Source organism: Taudactylus pleione, unplaced genomic scaffold, assembly GCF_031769625.1.
Source record: "Taudactylus pleione unplaced genomic scaffold, aTauple2 ptg000065l, whole genome shotgun sequence".
NCBI classification, from domain to species: domain Eukaryota; kingdom Metazoa; phylum Chordata; class Amphibia; order Anura; family Myobatrachidae; genus Taudactylus; species Taudactylus pleione.
In genome coordinates, this window is record NW_028284467.1 from 13,649,346 (window position 1) to 13,672,114 (window position 22,769).

At 45.8% G+C, this 22,769-nt stretch overlaps 1 protein-coding gene across 1 annotated transcript in view; it reads right to left on the reverse strand.

Moving 5' to 3' along the window:
* LARP4 (La ribonucleoprotein 4) overlaps positions 1–22,769 on the reverse strand; it is a 54,689-nt gene that overhangs the window by 11,414 nt on the left and 20,506 nt on the right. The window contains exons 5-10 of the mRNA XM_088465947.1: positions 21,292–21,428; positions 14,456–14,559; positions 12,360–12,470; positions 11,011–11,064; positions 3,097–3,309; positions 1,742–1,845 (exon numbers count right to left, since the gene is read on the reverse strand). Of these exons, the coding sequence (XP_088322073.1) occupies positions 1,742–1,845; positions 3,097–3,309; positions 11,011–11,064; positions 12,360–12,470; positions 14,456–14,559; positions 21,292–21,428 (723 nt within the window). The remainder of the gene's footprint in view (positions 1–1,741; positions 1,846–3,096; positions 3,310–11,010; positions 11,065–12,359; positions 12,471–14,455; positions 14,560–21,291; positions 21,429–22,769) is intronic.

Consider the following 22,769-nt stretch of genomic DNA (forward strand, 5'->3'; position numbering starts at 1 on the left):
TTAGTAAATTTACCCCTAAGTGTTTATTATCTACCCAAAAACCGCTGTAGCCTACACAAAAAATGGGGAGCCAAATAAACAGATCAAGAAAGGCAAACAATTATATATTAGCAGTATATCAATGAAGGCCTAATATGTACAGCAAATGTTGCATTCATGTATATATTAATACAGGGATGTAGTTATGTGACAGACGGCCACAAGGAATTCTGGCTAGGGCTAACAGGGAGAGGTTAGGGTTAGGCACCCCCAAAGGGGGGGTTGGCTATACCTAACTCCCGTCGGGATTTCCTCCCTTCGGCCAGCCGTCGGCAAAGCAATCCCATTCCATTAATACAATATAGTCGTAGTGAAAATGACAACCACCACTCAGACACAGAAAGCTGCAGTGTGGCGATCTCTGGAGGTGTGGATTTCTGTATATGTTTAGGGTGTGAACTAAAGAGGTTGTTCACAGTGCTCTTCATACAATGTTCTGATCAACCCATTTAAACAGGACTCCCCCTCACCCACCTCTGGTACCCAAAGTGAGGAACCACACAGCACTATGAGCACAGGTGTGCTGAATGTTCAGTCCCCTGCAAAAGTGCTGAATAAAACTAGCAAACATACAAAAAGTACAAAGTAGTTAAAATTTACTGTCATAGCTCTAACTGTTCGGCATAACAGTAGAAATGAGTGTAGTGTCCCTTGTCAGTGCATGCCCGTCATCACATTTTAACTCTGTGACCTTACACAACCCTATAATGCTCATTAACAAATGAGAAGCTAGCTGAACTGTTCCAGAAAGCTTTCAGTAGTTATAAAAACACAACAGGATTAAGAGACAAATTTTGTGTAAAAAGCTGAATGTCAATTCTCTTTATATATAGCAGACCAGTTTTCCAGCAAAGGTAGGTATACTGTATGTATATTGAATACTTAGACCCCTTTTCTACTGACTTGAATATCCCGGGTTATTGCACATAAAAGGGCAACCACCCAGGATTATTGCCAGCAGAAATGGCTCGACCAAGATCCAGTCACCCAGGATTCCTTCCTGGGTACCTAGCAGGGTTTTACATAGGAAGGACCCAAGTGAGCTACAGTGGAAACTGGTAATCTGGGTCGTCATACCCGGGTTAGTTTACAGCACAGGGAGAGCCACATTCTGGCGCAAGGATAGGTCATCTCCAAGTGCCGGCACTGCACTCTTATGTAGTGTGAACGGTGCCAATGCAGTAATAACCCAGATAGTCGCCGCAGTGGATAAAGGTCTGTCTCGGGTCTGATCTGGTCTGGAACAGTGTTCCAAATCCTGGGTCAGACCCAGGACTATGGCAGGAAAGTGGTATAACTGTGCAACTCAATTACCACCCCCCTAAAAAAAACAAAAAAAAAAACAAAAAAAAAAAAAACACACACACAACAATCCAGAGGTTCTCAACTCCAGTTCTCAAGTACCACTAACAGGTCATGTTTTGTGGACTTCTTTAAACCACGCACAGGTAAGCTCTAACTCAAACTGGCTGCCAGTGGATGGGGGAAGGGTATAGAAGAGAGGGAGCTTGGGTTATTGAGAATTTAAGTTTTAACTATTTGGTGCCCAGATTCTCCTCTCCAGGCTATACCCAGAGTGATCCCAGTGCCCCCTAGTGGAGGAAGTAAAAAAACAAGCAAACAAAAAAAATATGTCAAGGTGGCAAATCTTACAATATACACAACTATTTTCTGTATTTTAAAATCTATCATCAATACATACCGGTTTCTATGAAAAGGTCGACCTATACTTAAAGAAGCAGCACTTGTTTTAAAAGATCCTGAAGAATTAAAACCATTGACAAACCCACCATTAGGAAATGGAGCCTGCGAAAATAAACAAAGTATTACATGGGGGAAACTAAGATCATATAACTTATAAAATTGCTAGTTCTGTCCTTAATGCAAGAGGAAGTTGTCATGAAAGGAGGAAGAGGGTATAAGAACCCCTGGGAACTTAAATGTGGTTTATGCAATACTGGTCTAATCCCACAAAGCTTTCTGGGTAGATATAGGCTTATAAATATGGCTGTAGAAAAAAAAATGCTTTGAAAACCTGGGCTCATTACATCAAAGCAAAGTACTCTCCCAAATTACATAATTATTCTGCAAGTAGGAAAGCAAGTTATTAGCACACACTTAACTACAGGACATGAGTATTGTGGCCCTCAGATCTCATAATCTTGCAATCACAGGGTTGGCCCAACATTCATTGACTAAGCAGAACTCAAGTGATTTCCTTTCACTGTCAGTAACCAGAAATGAATAACCATTGCTGGTTCCTGAGGTAAGGACACCAAATACTGTAAGTGATTAAACAAAACAAGAGCTCATGTAAATGAATGCTGACCTTCTTTCCTCAAGGCGCAAGTTTTCATCACTGGGCCACAATTAATATAACTTCATTCAAAATAAGAGGTAGTTTAAGTTCATTTAAAATGTAATAATAATATATACATGCAGCAAAAATACTGACTAGTAGTAAAAGCTCAAAGTGCAAGTTTTCATCACTGGGCCACATCCAATATAACCCTTTACTCAAAACAAGAGGTAGTAAAATTAATTCCGTACTGTAGTGAATAAAGCATTTAGAATGGAAAAATGCTGTAATACATACAGGCAGAAACTATGATACCAAGCTATGTTGAAAAGATTTCAGAATAGGTATGAAACATTATATGTGGACACCAATTGTTTGAAACCAAGTAGCAGTGAGTAGGACTCGCACAAAACAGACATATTTGGGAATTAGGAAAGTTCAGTTAATTGACTGAGTAAACACCCAGTGATTTGTCAAATAACTAAAATGGCAAGCATAGCCTGGGTTTCAGTGGAGTACGTAACCCTACAATCAATTACACACAGACCTCCTTACATGAGGGAAAACTGCACGAACAGCAATTCCAGCGTTTTGCTATAAATAGGTCACCTAATTTCTAGTGTTCCAAGTCATAGCGCGCACACAAAACAAACATGGCATTCATCTTCTATGACCGTGTGCATGTGTCTGGTAACTGACATTTCAGCAGGGTCAAGAAAACCGCATTAATCTGCCGATCAGCATGTAAGACTACTTACCAGTGGTGTTTCAAAGTAAGGTGCTGGGTTTGGAGACCATGTTTGAGGCACTATGTTATAAATTGAATACTGCTGATGAGGACTATATACAGGCTGCATAAAGAGAGGAGAGGGGAACTGTGCTTGGGTCTGAACGGGCTGAGTGTACACACTGGAGTCCACAGTTCGATATCCATTCTTTGCAAAGAATGTGTTGATGGCTTTTATCCTAGCCTGTTGGAGACAACCAGATTTAATAATGAAACAGCTATACATACTATACATTAAGCTTTTACTGACAGCTAAGCAAAAAAAAAAAAAAAAGTGATTTAATTTCATCAATTTTAGGGCTCGATCCAATTACGTGCGAAGGGAGAGAGTTGCCGTTGCAACGGCATAGAAACGCCGGCAACGGCCACGCAATTCGCCCCCTATGGGACTGCGATCAAAAATCTGTGACTCCAGAAGTACCGTAAGTGCGCCATACAGCCGCGCTTAGGGGGGTATCCAATTAGCAGGCGAAACCAAATCCCTAATGAGAACGTGTTTTTCTCCTGATCGCGGCAGAGAAAATATACATAGGAACCGCTCTTCCTATTTGAGAGAATAGAACATTTTTGCTCGTAATAAACAGGGTTTAATGGGATAGCACGATCTATATATTAAAAAAAAAAAAAAGGCAAAAATACCCGAACATCGTTGAAAAAAAACCTGTTTTCTACAGCCGAAAATTTCTGACCTAATTGAATACCCCCTATAGTGCTCACGCAGACAGTTATTCACACATAATTGTGTCAAGCCCTTAGGTCAGTTAGTTTTCTTTTAAAATTTACTTTTAAAAAAGTTGCGCATGACGACTTGTTATTTTACGAATGCCCAGAGTCCCAGTGTACCCCAATGGAAATGGGAGAAAATAAGAGTTATGGGATAACATGCCTTTGTTAACCCTCTTTCTTCGAAGTCCATGCTGTCCACAGCCATTACGTTGGGGTATGTGACCCAGACACCAAACAGTTAAAAAAAAACGAGCTCTCAGCTCCCAGGATGCACTGGGTTCTCCCCATATATACCCCACCCCCAGCCAAGGTAGTCAGTTCGTTACCAAGCTCAAGCAGGAGAGGATAAAAAGATAAGAAGAACCCATGTTCTCTAGACCAATCTCTCAGAGGGACTTCATAGAGATACATAAAAACACCAGGTGCGTTAGCGTGGGTGTCCTGTGGACCCCATGAACCTCGAAGAAAAAGTTAACAAAAGGTATGTTATACCATAAATCTTATTTTCTTCTTCGGGGTCCATAGCCATTATGTTGGGTATATCCCAAAGCAGTACCCCTAAGGGCGGGGTCGCTCCTATGTCTCAGAAGAAAGGAAAATCGTAAGCCCGAAGGAGGCATCCTGAGAGGTAAAGGTGTCAAATGCGTAGAATTTGACAAAGGTGTGGATGGAAGACCATGTGGCTGCCCTGCACAACTGTTCAGCAGAGGCAGCCCAGCGGGCCGCCACAAAGGTCCCACTGATCGCGTGGAATGTGCAGTTACTGAGTTTGGCACCACCAGATTGGCCTGTGTATGCCTGAGCAATTGCCATACGAATCCATCTGGCCAGCGTCTGCTTATTGGCTGGCCAGCCACGCTTATGACAGCCATACAGCACAAAAAGAGAATCAGACTTCCTCATGCCGTTGGTATGATCCAAATAAACTCGTAGCGCACGAATATCATCCAAGGAAGCCTCACCTACCGAGAGGCTTGGAGCCTGAAAGGCTGGGGCCACAATCTCTTCATTCATATGAAAAAGATACCACTTTCAGAAGGTATCCCGCCCTAATACGAAGAACCGCTCTATCCCGTTGAAATACTAAAAATGGGGAGTGAAAGAAAGCGCTGCCAGATCAGAGACTCTGCGGGCAGAAGCAATAGCAAGAAGAAACACTGTCTTTGCTGTTAACCACTTGAGGTCTACTCAAACGTCGGCGCCTGTAGAGCCTTGAGGACTAATGTCAAATCCCACGGGGCCACCGGGGGAACAAAGGGAGGCTGCACTCTTAGAACACCCTGAAAAAACGTCCTCACATCTGGCAGTAGAGCAATTTTCCGCTGAAACCAGATGGCTAAGCGGAGCCCCTTTTCTAACCCAGTCTGAAGAAAAGCAAAGCACTCTATTGACCTTAAATACCTCAGGGTCATATTTTTTCAGTTCACACCACTGAAAAAACGAGTGCCAAACACTAATAAATACGGGCCGAAGCCGGTTTACGTGCCTTCAACATTGTCTGTATCACAGATTCAGAAAATCCCTTTTTCCTCAAGACGGAGGCCTCAAGAGCCATGCCGTCAAAGACAGATGAGGCAGACCCGGATACAAGCAGGGACCCTGTATTAACAGATCTAGTCTTAGCAGAAGAGACCACGGAGTGTCTAAGGAGATCGGTGAACCAATGGCGTCAGAGCCACGCCGGAGCTATTAGGATTACCGTACTGCCCCTCCTGCTTGAAGACCCTGGGAAGAAGAGCAAATGGCGAAAGAGCTACGCTAGCCTGTAATGCCATCTTACTGTCAGCGCATCTACAAACTCTGCCATTGGATCCCTGGTCCTGTATCCATATCTGGGTACCCTGTGGTTTCTCCTTGAGGTCTATTTCTGGAAGACCCCATCTGTCCACCAGGCTCTGAAATACCTGTGGATGCAGAGCCCACTCTCCGGCATTTACCTCCTGCCGACTCAGGAAGTCCGCTTCCCAGTTTAGGACCCCCAGTATAAACACGGCCGATATTGTCGGGAGGTGACGCTCTGCCCAAACCAGAAACCCTGATACTTCTGTCATGGCCGCCCGACTTCGTACGCCTCCCTGATGATTTAGGTAGGCTACAGTGGTGCTATTGTCGGATTGAATGTGAACAGGTCTGCCTTTTAGAATTTCCTGAGCCTGAACTAGAGCCCTGACTACTGCCCTTAATTCCAGGATATTTATGTACAGACGACTTTCTGCCTTTGTCCATATCCTCTGAAACGTGTGCAGGCCCGTCATTGCTCCCCAACTGTGAAGACTGGCATCGGTTTTGAGAAGCACCCAATCTGACACCCAAAATGGGCGACCCCGGTTGAGATTTGTCTGCAACCACCATGACAGGGATAACAGAACCTCGGATTATGAGGTGGATTATCCGAAATTTGATTGCGCGGTACTCCCTGGTTCCAGCGCAAGAGAATCAACAGCTGCAATGGTGGATACCATTGAGCCCAGCAGCCGCATCGCTGATTGCACAGATATCCGCCTGTTGTGAAGCAATCTGCGTATTCACAATTGCAGGGCCGCAATCTTGTCCTCCGGCAGATATATCCTCTGAACCACGGAGTCCAAGCGTGCCCCCAAATGAATCATCTGCTGTACAGGGAGAAACGACAACTTCTTCCAGTTTATGACCCAGCCGTGACTGTGCATACAGGACATAGTCGGTCCCAGATGATTCCGCAACTCCTGTGAAGACTGCCCCAGTATCAGGAGATCGTCCAAGTATGGCAGACTCCTGACACCCTGGCGCCCGAGACATGCCATTATTACCGCCATTAACTTGGTAAACACCCGCGTAGCTGACGACAGGCCAAATGGCAGAGCTTGAAACTAAAAGTGCTCGCCTCCTACCGCAAATCGTAGAAATTGCTGGTGGGGTAGGGTGATTGGTATATGCAGGTAAGCATCCTGGACATCCAAGGACACCATAAAATCCCCTGGTTCCATTGCCAACACAAATCGACCGCAGTCTTTCATACAAAACCTGGGCGCTCGGATAAATGTGTTGAGCCCTTTTAAGTTTAGAATAGGCCAGTAGGATCCATTCGGCTTCTGAATCAAAAACAGATTGGAATAAAATCCTTTCCGTAATTGATTCTCTGGAACCAGGATAAGAACTCCCGCCGTCAGCAGGGATGGTATAGCCTGTTGAAGAGCCAAGGCCTTTACATAACCCACCACTGGGCTTATGCAAAAAAAATCTTTGGGGAGGACTTCTACAGAATGTCAGGGTGTACCCCCAGAAAACCACTCCCGGAACCCAGGTATCTTGTTTTAAGATGCCAGGTGTCTGAAAACCAAAGAAGTCGGCCTCCTACCCTGGGGTCCCCCAGGGGAAGGCCCGTCCCATCAGGCCACTGGTTTATCCTGGGCTCTGGGAGCCGGACGCCTGTTCGGCCAGGGTTTCTTAGACCCCGGTCTTTTTGCTGAAATAAATCTCGCCGAGGGCTGACCACTGGCCTTAGCCTGCGGCCGAAAAGTCAGAAAGGACGACCGTCTAGGTCTGCTCACAGATGCAGACGGTAGGCCAGCCATTTTAGAAGCTGCCAATGTAGCCACAATTTTGTCTAATTCTGTGCCAAAGAGAACGCTTCCCGTAAAATGAAGGGTTTCCTTTTTGGACCCTGTGTTCGCCTTCCAATCTCTTCCAAACCACAGGGCTCTGCGTGCCACTACATAGACCGCTGATGCCTTAGAAGATAGTATACCAGCATCCAATGCTGCATCTCCAAGGTAAGACACTGCTTCCTTGAGATAGGAAATAATCTCCAGCTGTTCCCTGGATGCTTCTGGCAGAGATTCTGCCAGTGCCTTCATCCATTCTTCAATGGCCTTGGAAACCCAAGCTGTAGCTGGACGAATGGCCGCTCCCGAGAGCAAGAAGATTGTTTTAAGACAACCATCACGTCTCCTATCCGTGGAATCCCTGAGAAAGGAAGCAGATGGTATGGGCAGTGTGGCACTCTTTACCAGCTGTGCCACATGCGCATCTACAGACGGCGGAATGTCCCACTTAGCACACTCCTCTGACGGGAATGGGTATAAAGCAGTCACCTTTTTTGAAGGACGGAATTTCCTACCTGGACAACTCCATGCTTCCCCCCCATAAGCTCCGACAGGTGCTCTGATTTGGGGAACTCCACCTTGAACAACTTCTGGCGCTTAAATACTGGCGCCTTTTTCTGCGGAGGCTCTACCTCATCTATATTCAGTACAGTCTTGACAACCCTAATCAAAAAAGGGACGTCAGACACTGAAAAATTATCCTTCTCTTCTCCGGAGACCGACTCCTGAGAGGAATCATGTACCGCTTCATCCTCCGAGGATGTTTCAGTCATCTCCTTTTTCTGTGGCATGGCCTGCGTGAGGGACCGAACGCCGTCTGGCCTTCGGCTGCATAGATTTAACAGCTTGTGGCAGTTGATGAAAAGCAGCTGAAGATGCCATGCCCTGTTCAGCTTACATATCCACCCAAGATGGAAACAGAGGGCATAACTATAGGGGGCTGCATCTGCTGAGGGTACCCCCATACCGGGTGAGCTGGGACAGCAAAAAGTTCCGCCACTTGTGCCATAATCTGGGAAAAAGAAGCCCAAGGGGGTTCTGGTCCAGAGGCTGGTAAACATGACTGATGCGGTGATTGTCTAAAGCAGTTACCACATAATCCATTTTGTATGAAGTCCTGTGGGGATAACCCCGCTTTGCAGGCCATACAAGACACCAGCACAGGGGTTTCAGCCACCTGTCTTTCAGACTCCTTAAGGGGGGTATCCACTAGACGATAAAGTTGAACGATTGAACGATAATGATAAAATCGTTCGATAATCGTTCAAACATCGTTCAAACATCGTGCAGTAATTGTTTCTAACGATGTACGATGCGCGCTCCCGCTGGTCGTTTGATCGTCTCCTCCATCGACTGAACATGCAGGTCAATTTCACTTGATTGCTTACAAATCGTTTACACATCGTTCACGCTGAACGATCAAACGATGAACCACTGTCTACCCACTATAGCTGAAAGCTCTCAATCACAGATTAAAACAACATAGTTTATTGTTAGATCTTTTGCAAATCGTTTGCAAATCTTTTGCAAATTGTTCAGAGTGGAAGATCATATTTCAAGGGAAACTTCAAGGGAAAATCGCTAAGAGGTTGGACAGGGATAAAATCGTCTAGTATATGCCCCCCATTAGACATAATATTTTATGTCAAGTTCTGAGTATACATGTGATTCTGTTTCACCCAAACTGCCCACACACCTGTAGTAGAGGGTTATAGGGAGAAACAGTAGCGATAAGTTGCAAGCTGACAGTTATTGACATAATAGGCACACACATTCAAATCACATGCAATGCATGAACATTTCACCCCCTTGTGAATATATGCACTCTCAGCTCTTGTCACTACGAACAGCCCCAGGCTTAGTAGTATAGAGAGCTCTGTAAAAACCTGTCACCGTAGGAGAGGTATACAGGGGGACTGACCCAGCCTCCTGAGTGTACAGCCACCAAGAGCATCTGAGAGTGGTCTCTGGCCGACTCAGAGGGAAGCTGGGAGGAGCAAACCCAGACGCGGGAACCTTTGGACTGGGCCAGCGTGATGGTAGGGGGGAGGGGCAGCCGGGGAAAAGCGAACCTCCCCTATGCTGCATGGATCCACCCAGCACACTGACCTCGCTGCCGCCACTAGTCCCCGGCTGTCGGGATCCCTCACGTCCTGGTGGTCTAGTGTGGGAGACAGTTTTACCTGACTCCTCACTGCAGCGTGCCCTCGGCCAGTCTCCACCGCCGGAGGCTAGACCGCCACGTGGCCCCGGCGTCAGTGGCAGCCGACACCACCGTACCTCAAAATTGCAGTCCAGGGCCCTGTGCCCCTACCTAAAAATCACTGGCTTCACACCACTATCACGGCGCCGGAGGGGGTAGGTGGAGCAGCTACACGGGCGTCAGCTGGACGCTTAGCTGCTTCCAGTTTCCCTTACTTCAGCACGTGCCGCCCGCTCAGGTGGAGTTAAAACACTTATTTTTTTATTTTCGCGTCTATGGGACTGCTCCTGCAGTCCCACTGTCCATGTGGTGTCAACCACACCTAACAGAAGAACTGACTACCTTGGCTGGGGGCGGGGTATATGTGGGGAGGACCCAGTGCATCCTGGGAGCTGAGAGCTCATTTTTAACTGTTTGGTGTCTGGATCACATACCCCTAGCGTTCCCGCTAGGCTGTTTTAGCGGGGTGCGGCGCCCTGCCCTCTTTCTGGAAGGCAAAAAGCGCCCTGCCCTAACAGCCAGCGGGAACCGCAGTGTCCCGCGGGTGAAGAAATGTGCGGTGACCCGGTCACCGCCGGAGAATAGACGCCGGGCGCATGCGCCTGGCATCTATTCTCCCTGTCTGCAGGGCTTGGGGGCTGCCCGGCGTGTCCGTAAGTGCCGGGCACGCCCCCAAAAGTGATGAAAAGGGGACGTGTCTTATAGACACACCCCCTTTTCGATGACCACGCCCCCTTCTCGGTCGCGCGCGCACGGATATGCCCTCTCTATCTCTGGCGCCCTGCCTCCCGCCGGAGCTAGAGGGAACACTATACCCCAACGTAATGGCTGTGGACCCCATGGACCCCGAAGAAGAAAAAGCAATTACTAGCTTTTTTGAATTCCACATTACTGGATTGACTTAATATAATGTTGCATTGAGGCACTCTACTACTTTGTGTTTTTGGAAAATAAGACTACTATTAAGACGGAATCAGTATGATTTACTGCCGGCAGCATGGCCGGAGGTTCTAATCCCGGCAGCCCGACAGAAGAGGAGATCCCGATTGTCCCTAAGGTAAGTATACACTAACCTAATTCTACCCCCTAACCCTCCCCCTCCCAAGTGCCTAACCCCCGCTTTCCCGCAGCCTAACCCCAAGTCTCCCTACTTTGTACCTTACCGGGATTAAGCACTCGGGAAGCCAGAGGTCGGCATTGCGACCGCCGGCTTCCCATTAAGACTCCATAGCACTATCCAGTGTGTTACAATTGCATTGTAATCCATGGCAAAGAGAACATAACCCATTCAGACAAAAAAAAAAAACTGCTAAATGCTTACAAGCACCAGGGAGAAACAATAAAGAAGTGATAAAGTAACATTTTAACCTACCATTATTGGCTTGTCCTGAAATGTTTTAACTTCTTCCCTTAGATATTTGAATGCCTACAGGAGAAATAAAAATGCTTGACAATAAACTGACAAGTTAAGATTCTCTTTCGTTCTAGCTTACTGTCAAATATGGCATCACTGGAGGGAGAAACGTTAGAAAGATGACAGCAGGTAAGACAGTGTCAGATTACTCCATGAAGCACACTTACAGGTAGCCTGTGACATTTATCTTCCTAATTTAAAATAAGCAGGCTAAAAGGTTGCCTCACAGGACTGGGCATGGGATGCCCGACAGAGTTAGGATACAGAAACCCGTCGGCCAGTATACTAACCTTCAAGCCCCCCCCCCGCCCCCCCCCCCCCCTCTCCCTACCCGGTGCCTAAACCTAACCCTCCCCCTAGTTTTTAACCCTAACCTCCCCCCCCAGGGGTGTTATAAGAGAGGAAAGTGCCCGTGTGCAGCCTCCGTTTGGGCCCCCTTCTCTCTGGCAGCAGACTGAGCGCAGTAGATTCTGGATTAGTGCCAGAATCTACTGTGCATGTGCGGGTCTCCAGGAAAATGGCGCACTCCTTATTCCCAGGCACATCTTTTATGAACATGTGAGCCCGTCGGTATTATAACTACATCCCACCTCACACCCATGATTTTAGAAAGGACACTAGACCAAACATGTTATAACTCCAGGTTATCGCTCAGTCCAAAACCATACTACCAGGTTATTAGTGTGTTTGCATAGGAAAGAATTTAGACCGGTAGTATTCAACATGTGGCTTCCGTGTGTTGTGGCATTACACATCCCAGCATGCCATGCACATTGTGCCATTATAGCAAGTAAAAACTGCAGCAAGGCATTATGGGAGGTTTAGTTCCACAACAGCTGAAGGGCCACATGTTGAACAGCCCTGATTTAGACTATTGGCTCGCCTGATGCAAATTTTGAAGCATTCTAAAAACACAATATAATGTTGACACTATATAAACAAAAGTTAAAAATAAGTGTATTGTCAAATGTTATTACTATTTTTTATATGCTGCCATACCCTAACAAAACTTGAGATGAAATTGATTTTATTTAGTTTTGTTGAGTTGCTAAATGCAAGCAATTGTTCTTTGTTATCAGCCACTTTGGTTTGATAAGAAGCTGACTAATGTTATTCAGTGGGATTACTGCCAAGTTGTTGTAGATAAAGTTGTTCACATGTTGACTTTCCACATAATCTTCCGTTCTGACAAACTCCTGAGACATTCATATATAAAAATGTCCCATCTCCTAAAAGTAAATTAGTTAACTACAAGTGACATTCATAGCAACGGGCTCACTTCAACAACAAAATCTGGATAGCCTTACCTGTTGTGCATCAGTGTCAGACTGGAATGTAACATACCAGTTGTTATTGTGAGCAAACTCACAGCTTATTACTTTGGGGCAATTTTCATGATCAAAAAGTGCTTTCACCTCCTAAAACACAAAATAAAAAAGCCCAGTTATGCAATAATTAAGATAATTTGAATTTATTAAGTAATTTGAAGTTGTTGGGAAAGGAAGGACGTGTGGTACAAGCTGATGCGTTGTTATGGAGGCAATAATAGGATCTGTCCAGCAAGCTTTGTGGGATTGGAGCAACCGATTGGCCCAAAATATGGTTGTAAAAAAAGTCCATTGAAAATTTGGGCTTAGGTTACAGCAAATCTGTGCTACTTCCAAACTCCACAAGCAGAAAGCAAGTTTAGGCCAAGCACACACCTGAACGATATTGTGACTATTTGCCAAAATGGAACGACAAATCGTCTACATGATCTAGCGCGTACGCACAATTGGGCCTCCCACAGGTCGCATACGAGATCTACTGGTTGGCCGTGCTGCACGGCCTTTACGACTTGGTGCCAATCGTGTAGTTTGTATGCCAACCGGATGACCAGATGATAGGTCAGTGCGATTAGGCTAATTTTTACATCATATGTGATCGTTGTGTATGGGAGCAATGATAAATCGTATATCAAATGATACAATAGATTGTATGAGAGGTTGTACAGTGTGTACACTCAATATAATTTCTTCTAGCCTCGAGAGAAATCGGGTGAACGTTTGTTCCAATTACAAGTAGTTCAGGTGTGTACCCAAGCCTTAGACGAGACTATTAGCACACACACAATCGCTACTGAACACGAGTATTGTGGCCCTCAGATCTCATAATCTTGCAATCACAGGGTTGGTCCAACATTCATTGACTAAGCAGAACTCAAGTGATTTCCTTTCACGGTCAGTAACCAGAAATGAATAACCATTGCTGGTTCCTGAGGCAAGGACACCAAATACTGTAAGTAAGCAATACAAGAGCTCATGTAATGAATGCTGACCTTCTTTCCTCAAGGCGCAAGTTTTCATCACCGGGCCACATTTAATATAACTTCATTCAAAATAAGAGGTAGTTTAAATTCATACTAGATCAAGCATTTAAAAAAGTATATATACAGGCTGCAAAAATTCTGAGACCAGTCGAAAAAGCTATGTTAATTAGGTTTCAGACTACGAAAGGGGTGATAGGCGTTATACAAAATATAGCAAATAAAATTTTGATACGTTTGAAAATGTCAAACCCAATTAGCATTGGCCTTTGGTAGACAAACAGAGATCCGTACATATCAAAAAGCGCTGCGGATAATACTTTAAAGGTAGATTACAAACCCAAGAAATACCCCAACTGCTGTATGATAAATGTGGGCTTCGTATTGGTCTTAATGTAGACAATAAGTAATGTAGACAATAAGTACATAAACAAGCCAAATAAGTATAAAAAAATTGAATAATTCACTGTAATGTAAAGGCAGTTTTATACTGCCTCCTTTGTCCACTCCCCCCTCCTCTTTCCCTGCTCACGACAGCCAATCTTATTTGCTGTGTCTCATCCTATACCCACAGGTCTTCCACTCCTGCTTACTGTCCGACTCTTCCCCCATCATCTGCTATCCTGGCCAATATCATCTCAATCTCCCTCTTCACTCGCTTCTCCTCTAGTACCTGGTGGAATGTCAGGCATGTCTTCAACAAACTAGCCTCTGTCCATGACCACTTTACCTCCAACTCCCTCACTGAGACTACTTTCATCTTACATTCTGACACCACTTTTCTCCCCACATCGCTCTCCATGGTGACTGACAGGATGAGAATATAGGTATCCTCAACTCCCCCCAGTGCGCTTACCGCCCCTCTGGTTCACTCCTCCATCTTTTTCTAAGCCAAAAACCTAAACTTGTTGGGCCTCTTATTATGCCAAAAGTCCAATAGACTACCCTTCCATTAGTGGCCTGTACCACTAAGCTTTGCCTGCCCCTCACAGAACCCCAGCAGAAATACCATTACTGGCCTTCAGTAGCAAATTTTACTGGAAAAAAAAAAAATCTTAACATTGCTTAGATGAGTATGAAATCTGGGAATTACTGTACCTCTACAGGAGTGGTTTCTGGGATTTCACGCAGAATGATAATACATCGTTTATGGTTTGGTCTCACTTTCTCTCCTTTCTCATCAACTTGAACCATAGGGGTAGCTAAGAAAAAAAATAGTTGGTCAAGGCACGATGCATAAGGGGATGTAAATTTAATATGTGAAATTGAAGATTAAATGATGATTTAAAGGTTACTACTAGATTAAAGAGATCTAAAAATCAGGTTACAGATTGCACTTTAACCCTGAACATTCTTACATGAAAGGAGAAAAAAAAAAGAAAAAAAAAAAAGGAGAGTTATGGTAAAACTTACCTTCGTTAACTCTTTGTTCGAAGTCCATAGGGTCCACAGGGAGACATTGGGGTGTGGGTGGGACCTGGACAGGACACCAACAGCAAAGCTTTTCAATCCCAAGATGCTCCGATCCTTCCTCCTATACCCCACCCACAGCCTGAGGGCACTTCAGTTTTGTTAACAAGCACAAGGCAGGAAAAGGATAGAAGAGGAGGAAGACTGGTACACTGAAGAATCACTCACACATAGAAGGAAGCAAGTGATCAGGAGAAGAAGCCCATAGAAGCTAGGAGCATCAGGGCAGGTACCCTGTGTACCCTATAGACTTCGAAGAAAGTTAACAAAGGGTCCATAGGGCTCCACAGGGAGACATTGGGGATGTCCCAAAGCAGTTTTTCAAGAGCGGGAACACTACTAAGCTGATAGGAGAACCCTACAACCGAAGGAAGCATCCTGAGAGACAAATGTTTCAAAGGCATAAAACCTGAGAAAGGTGTGGACAGACCACCAGGTGGCTGGCTTGCATAGCTGTTCAGCTGAGGCGCCACGCCAGGCTGCCCACGAGGGACCCTCAGAGCGAGTAGAATGAGCAGATACATAAAAAGGCCAGTCCGCGTGTAAGCCTGTGAGATAGTGATGCGAAGCCATCTGGCCATCTGTTTGTTGCATGGCCATCCCTTCTTGTGGAATCCATATAGGACAAAGAGGGAATCCAATTTCCTGATGGAACTAGTATGGTCCACGTAGATCTAGAGCATGGACCACGATCAACTAGGCCCCACCTGCCGAGAGGTCTGGTGAATTAAATGCAGGAACCACAATTTCCTCATTCAGGTGGAAGAGAGAAGCCACCTTGGGAAGGAAACCTGGGCGTGTATGAAGAACAGCCTTGTCCTGATTAAATATTAAAGATGGGGAGCGACATGAAAGCGCCCCTAAAGCAAGATACCCGAAGGGAAGATGCTATAGCCAGAACAAACAGTCTTCGCAGTGAGCCACTTGACATCCACTGATTCCAGGGGTTAGAATGAAAGTTCCTGAAGTGCTTGGAGCACCACTGACAAATCCCATGGAGTCACAGGCGGAACAAAGAGAGGTTGTATACGAAGAGCACCTTGCATGAAGGTGTGAACATCTGGTATAGGCGGAGGCCTAGATCCAGTCCAGCCTGAAGAAAGGCAAGAATTTGAGAAACCTTAAAGACTTGTGGGTCATAGCTTCTTGGAGCACACCAATGGAATGCCATATTATGTGGTAAATCCTGGCTGAGGCAGGTTTACATGCTCTGAACATGGTCTGGACCACAGACGGGCTAGGTCCGGATGTAGACATGGACCCTGAGACAACAGGTCTAATCGTAGAGGAAGTTGAAGAGGAACGTCTATGGAGAGCCTTTAAAGATCGGAGAACCAATGCCGTCTGGGCCAAGCCGGAGCTATGAACAGGACTGAGCCCCCTCCCGTTTGAACTTTCGAAGCACTCGAAGTAGGGATATTGGAGGGAAGAGATGCCAAATGGAAGTTCCATTTCACAGACAATGCGTCTATGAAGGCCGCGTTGGGGTTTTGGGTCTATAAACTGAAAGTTTGTTGTTGTGTCTTGAGGCCATGAGATCCACTTCCGGAAGACCCCATTTGTCCACTAGAAGGTGAAAGACTCCTGGATGTAGAGACCATTCCCCTGCATGCATGTTGTGACGGCTGAGAAAATCTGCTTCCCAATTGAGAATCCCCGGGATGAACACTGCAGAGATGGCTGGGAGATTGCTTTTGGCCCATGTGAGAATGCGGGACACTTCTGTCATTGCTGACTGAGTGCCCCCTTGGTGATTGAGGTAGGCCACCGCCGTGATGTTGTCGGACTGAATTTGTACTGGCCCGTTATTCAGAATATTCTGAGCCAGTGTGAGAGCTCTTGTGATGACTCGAAGTTCCAGGATATTGACTGGTAACACTGCCTCGACTGGGGACCATCGGCCCTGGAAGGAGTGCTGGCCAATTACTGCTCCCCACCCTTGGAAGCTTGCGTCCGTGATGAGAGCCCAGTCCAGGATCCAACAGGGACGACCCTTGTTCAAATATGAAGTAGTAGCCAGCAGGTTAGGGACAGGCGAACCTCTGGGGGTAGGATCATCACCTGGGATTTGAGCAAATGGGGTAGCCTGTTCCACCTGGAAAGGATCAGGTGTTGTAAGGGCCTTAAGTGAAACTGGGTGAACGCCACCATGTCGAAGGTGGACACCATTGATCCCAAGGCCTGCATTGCAGAGTGAATTGACACAGCGCTTGTGAAGCAGTCTGCGCTAGATTGCTCAAATCTGTCCGCTGGCTTGTTGAGGAAACCCCATATGGGGTAAAACGGCTAGGACAGCCAGGCAGCCCACAATGGAGGCCAGTATCTGAGAAAACACCGCCCAAGGGGGATCCTGTCCCGTAGTGGGGGGTTTGAGGGGCCATGTAACTGATGGCACCTCATACATAACCCATCCTGCGATAAATCCTCATTTACCCCTGCAGCAGATAGCTTGCAGGACAGAGTGGGTGCAGCATTCCGCTCGACATCCTGGTCAGAGATGTCTGACACTAATTATAGATATATATAGAGATATACACAGTGCAATAAGACAGCCAAACAGAAGCTGTTGTCTGAAGGAGTGGGATGCAATATTACAAATGAGTGCATTCCACCTACGGACTAAAAATCCGTCTGTTGAGCTGCGAGTGCTCTCTCACCTCGCCACTTAAAAGCAGTGTCTGATCACCTGACTGCTGTGATCCTTGCTGGTTAAAGTTAAGACTGATGGTTCAGTGTTATGATGATGTGCCCCTGATGAAGTCCTTTAGGATGAAACGCGTTGGGTTTCCATCAATACTTATGAATAAACACTTGATGTAAGCAACTTCTGACAGAATTTACTGTTTTTATATGGAATAAAACACTTAATAAATTGTGTCCATATGGAAGTTTTTTATCCATTACTGATAGTGGCCCTTGTGGCCCTCTTTGTTTGAGTGTACTCTGCTTGTTCTTTGTAGTCTTACTGAAAAATACCCTTGCACCAAACACCTTGAGAACGGTGTAGCCATCACCTCTAAAGCCATTCTAAGCTAAAAAAGATCAAGAACTTAATAATAGAATCCTCTTAAAAAAGAATCTACCATCTATCCCTCCATTTGGGACTGTTCGATTGAGCACTAAGACTGCTTTTGATTTTTATCTATATTAAATTGTATTGTATTTGATTTTTATAAATATTTATATTAATTATGCATCTGTGAGCGCCCTTATCCTTCTTTTTTTGTGTTACTATCTATTGCATATCTGTCTAACAGAGATATCTAGTGAAAGGTGCAGCTACTATATTCTATACCTTGGATTTTTACTCTCTTTATATAAATTAGCGCACAGTCTGATGAAAATGCGCCAGCATTGAAACGTTGGCTTTTGCTACCTGGTGGTCTGTTGTGTCTGTTAATCCCTGAGTGCCGCCGATTGTGTGACAATATATAAAAAAAATTACATACACACATAGAATATATATATATATATTCTAAGAACCACCCTAACTACACGTGTATTAGGGCAGATTGGAAAGAAAAGGGATAGATATAAACTGACAGTTTGAGCAGTAAAGGCACAGATGGTCTGTGCTAGCATAAGTCACATACAATGCAGAAATATAGATTACATATAATACACTGCAAATTGGCACTACATTCAACTGCCAAGATTCAGTGTCTGGGAAGGCTATAGCGCTGTGTACACTGACCCAAAGGAGAGGTATGCAGGGGGATTGGCCAAACGCTGTCCCAAGAGATCTGTGATGCACCATACAATAAAATGGCCACCGGAGACCTCGTGGCCGTAGGAGGGAGCAGCTCAGCTAAGCCAGACCGCAGTGGAAAGGAGTGCTGAGCCGAGGAGCCACTACAACAGGGAAGGCTAACTCCCCTGGCTGAATATTAACCCCTGGAACGCTGGCTTCCCGCACCGATTCTGTCACTGGTGGTTTAGTGGAAGTACAGGGTATGGGGGGCCTGGGTCCACCTCAGCGCCTCCAGTCTGTCCAGAGACCGGGGGCAATGACTGCCAATACACGGGTCACCGCAAGCAGTGACCCGCCTTACCTGTCCCCATACGTCTGGCTGAAGTCTGGGAAGCCCGCCGAGATCCCCAGATTGGTATTTAGCGTTCCCGCTAGGCTGTTCTAGCAGGGCGCGGCGCCCTGCCCTCCAGAAGGAGGGCAAAAAGCGCCCTGCCCTCCAGAAGGAGGGCAAAAAGCGCCCTGCCCTAATAGCCTGCGGGACCAGTCTTCACCCGCGGGTCGCAGTGTCCCACGGGTGAAGAAATGTGCTGTGACCCGGTCACCACTGGAGAATAGACACCGGGCGCATGCGCCCGGCATCTATTCTCCCTGTCTGCAGGGCTTGGGGGCTGCACGGCGTGTCCGTAAGTGCCGGGCACGCCCCCAAGAGTGACGAAAAGGGGACGCGTCTTATAGACACGCCCTCTTTTTGATGACCACACCCCCTTCTCGGTCGCGCGCGCGAACGTGCCCTCTCTAGCTCCGGCGCCCTGCCTCACGCCAGAGTGAACACTAGGTATTGGCGTTGCGGCGGGGTGACAGAGACAGCCTGTTGCTGCGTGCTCTGAAGATAGTTTATAAACTACTAAAATAAAATGGCTTTATGGGCTACTAAGTAGCCCCTCTGCGTTAACAACGACCAGACTCCGGCCAGGCACCAACTCAAAATGAGGCGCCTCTGGCTCGGGGGCGGGGTATAGGCAGGATGGACCAGTGCATCCTGGGAGCAAAGCTTAAACTGCGTTGTACCCAGGTTCCAGATCCAACCTACATCCCAAGGTCTCCCTGTGGAACCTATGGACCCTGAAGAAGAAATATGAGGTACAATGAACCCCCTATACCTTAGTATGTCTGGGTATAGTAGAATAAAGGTCAAGATATAAACTGCACATTATGGAAAGTAGAGATTAGCGCTAGCAATGGGCAATAAAATCAACTACACAGACCACAGTGGCTGGTAGGATATAGCGTTGTATGACCTGGCCCGTGGGAGAGGTATACAGGGAGGTTGGACCCAGCGTTCCCGGCGACCTGCTTGCAGAAAATGTCTGCTACGCGTCTCTGGGGGGGTGGGTGGAGGTCGAGGTAGGAGCAGCCCAGGGAACACCAAGACCGCAGTGGAACAGTGCCCTGTAATGGGGGAGGGGCTGCAAGGAGAGCACCTTCTCCCCTTGCTGACATTAACCACTGGGTCCCCTGGCCTCCTTACATATGCCTTGCGCCAGTATGTTATATGCCCTGGTGGTCTACTGGAGTCGTGGGCTTGGAGTCACAGCGCCTCGGAGGGGTGATGGTGCGGCAGCACAGACGTCCGGAGGACAGTCTGGTGCTGCTCGCCCGTTATAGTAAAAAAATAGAAATAAATTAAATAAAAAAATAAAAGCTTGGGCTGCTTAATGCAGCCCCGTTATAATGGTGGTCCAGCGCCTGCGATACACCAACAAAACAGAAGTGCTGTGGGCGGGGGTATGGGGGAGTTGGAAAAACTTTGCTGCTGGTCTCCGGTCCTCCAGGCCCCACCTACACCCCAATTTCTCCCTGTGAAGCCCTATGGACCCTGAAGAAGAAATCAGTACTTTGTTACAAATGACACCCCTACTAGGGGGCAGGTGATGAAGAGAACACATGAGAGATTGATGTCACCAACACTCAGCACTGTGGGGAATTCAATTAGAAGCGAGGGGATGTAGCTCCCGGAATGAGTAGCTGGGGCTATTCAGTTGCCAGTGATGTAATCCCACAACTACCAGGATTTCTGCTTGCACCCACCTGAGGTGTGAGCAGAAATGATCGCTAATGCTGGGCATACACGGCCAGATAAAATGCCTGTCAGACCGACAGACATTTTATCTGGCCGGCTGCCAGCCGCAGACGTCGCCAGCGTACACTGAGATTTCTCTCACAGTGTATTCGGCAGACATCTGCGCCCCGCCCCCGGGGGAGGAGACATTTCCCTGTTCCTTCCGTAGGAAGGAACACAGGAAATGTCTGTCGGCCGCGGCTGGGCATACACAGCCCGATGCGGCCGACAGTTTACCGGGAAATATCGCATCGGATGGGCATGCTGGACAATCCGGGATGCCCGACCGAGCAATATTTAACCCTCGGTCGCCCCCCACACACGCTACTGATATCGGTGGATCGCCCCGATAATTTTCGCGTGTATGGCCAGCATAACTAGTGCCTGCAGGTTAGTTGCGTTGTTACTAATGTTTGGTAACCGCATTGCGTCTGGCATTAAAGTTGGAAAGTGCAGTTTACCGATACTAAGCATCAGTTGCGGTAAACTACATCTTCCAACTTAAGTTGATTTACAACTGAATAGCTCCGGGCACTCCTCCCAGGAACTACATCCCCACGCTTCGAGTTGAATTCCCCCCATTGATCGGTATTAGAACAGCATCTAGCAAAATAATAAAAAAGTTAATGTCAGAATTCAATTATTTACACTTACAGCGGAGAACTTCAACTATAAGATCCAAGTCAGTGGTAAGTTTCTTAATGCCTTCCATGTTTGCAATTGTCCATATAGGTATAAACTGGTCACTATCCATTTGGGACATCAAATAAAGATCTTTTGATAGGTTCTCTCTGTACCAAAACAATATTTTTTTTTTTATTAATTTGAAAAGCACAAGGTCTAAAATTTATATTTATATTGTTTGAAAGATAATTTGTTAGATTGCAAATCAAGTACATAAGTACTATATAATTTCCATAGAACTTTTCTAGTAAAGCTGTACAGATAAAAGCATTTAAAATTCCTCATATGCCTATTGTATTTGAACAAGCTCTTGTAGATAGAATATAGGAATATTTCCATGCAATAGTGGGTGACATTATCTACTAAGCCATAGCTCCAAGTGATCACCTCCAAGACAGACTAAGGATTATGTAATAGGCGCCGCTTTCACAGAACAGATGGGATTTTAGTGAGATTGCCGCTAAATTTGAAACTGCAGTTATAAAGCTGGTTCAGCCTAATAACGGAGTGCTGCTTTAAATTTAGTGGCAATCTCACCAAAATCCGTCTGGTTCTGTGAAATCAGCACCTGTTGTTACATACCTCCCTAATTGACAAAAGTTCTTTGCAAGCTTGCTAGCTTAAAGTAAAAATGTAGATTTTACAGCATAATTTTTCAAGTTATACACAGATCATCCCCCACAGAACACATGGCACTCCAAACCTTAAAGCATGTGAATTATAACTCACAGCGTCAGTATAATTGCAGGATTCTTTCCATTCCTTAACATGGTATGAGGACAAGAATGATCAACTCACCCTTTAACATTTTTTCCCCCTATAAAATACAAGCTTACAGATCATGTGACTAAAGAAATCATTTGAACTTTGTTGCATAGCAAATCTACACATAATTACAAATATCTTGATAACAGTTTGTCATTTAAGCTACATATACAAATCAGGTCTGGGAATTCAATTCAAAGTTAAGGACCAGGTGTGCCACTTTGGAATGGCACATTGTGCCAGCCGATATCACAAGTTTTTCCCTGTTTCCCATAAACGCGAGTGGCAGAACTTGCGATGTCAGCACTACCACAAATGGCTGTTATGTTCTTAGCAAGGCACAAAGCCTTGAAATGAATCAGTTTTTGTCTGAGTAAATGTTTTTCATTGGTCCTTAAACAGCATGTAATTTTGTATTTTTTTAGTCTTGTTACTATAGATCTGTTCCCAAACTCATTCCTCAGACAGCACTAAAGGTGCATACAAACACAACGATTTAGCTAATGAACGATTTTAGTAAAAGATTTTCTACCTTGAAAAAATGAACTAAAATCGTTTACTAAAGTTGTTCATTTACTATGTTCATTTAAATGTAATGAACGATTTTTATGAACTACAAACGATTTTTGCATATTAACTTAATGAAAATCGTTGAGTTGACAAGTCTGACTGAACTACAAACG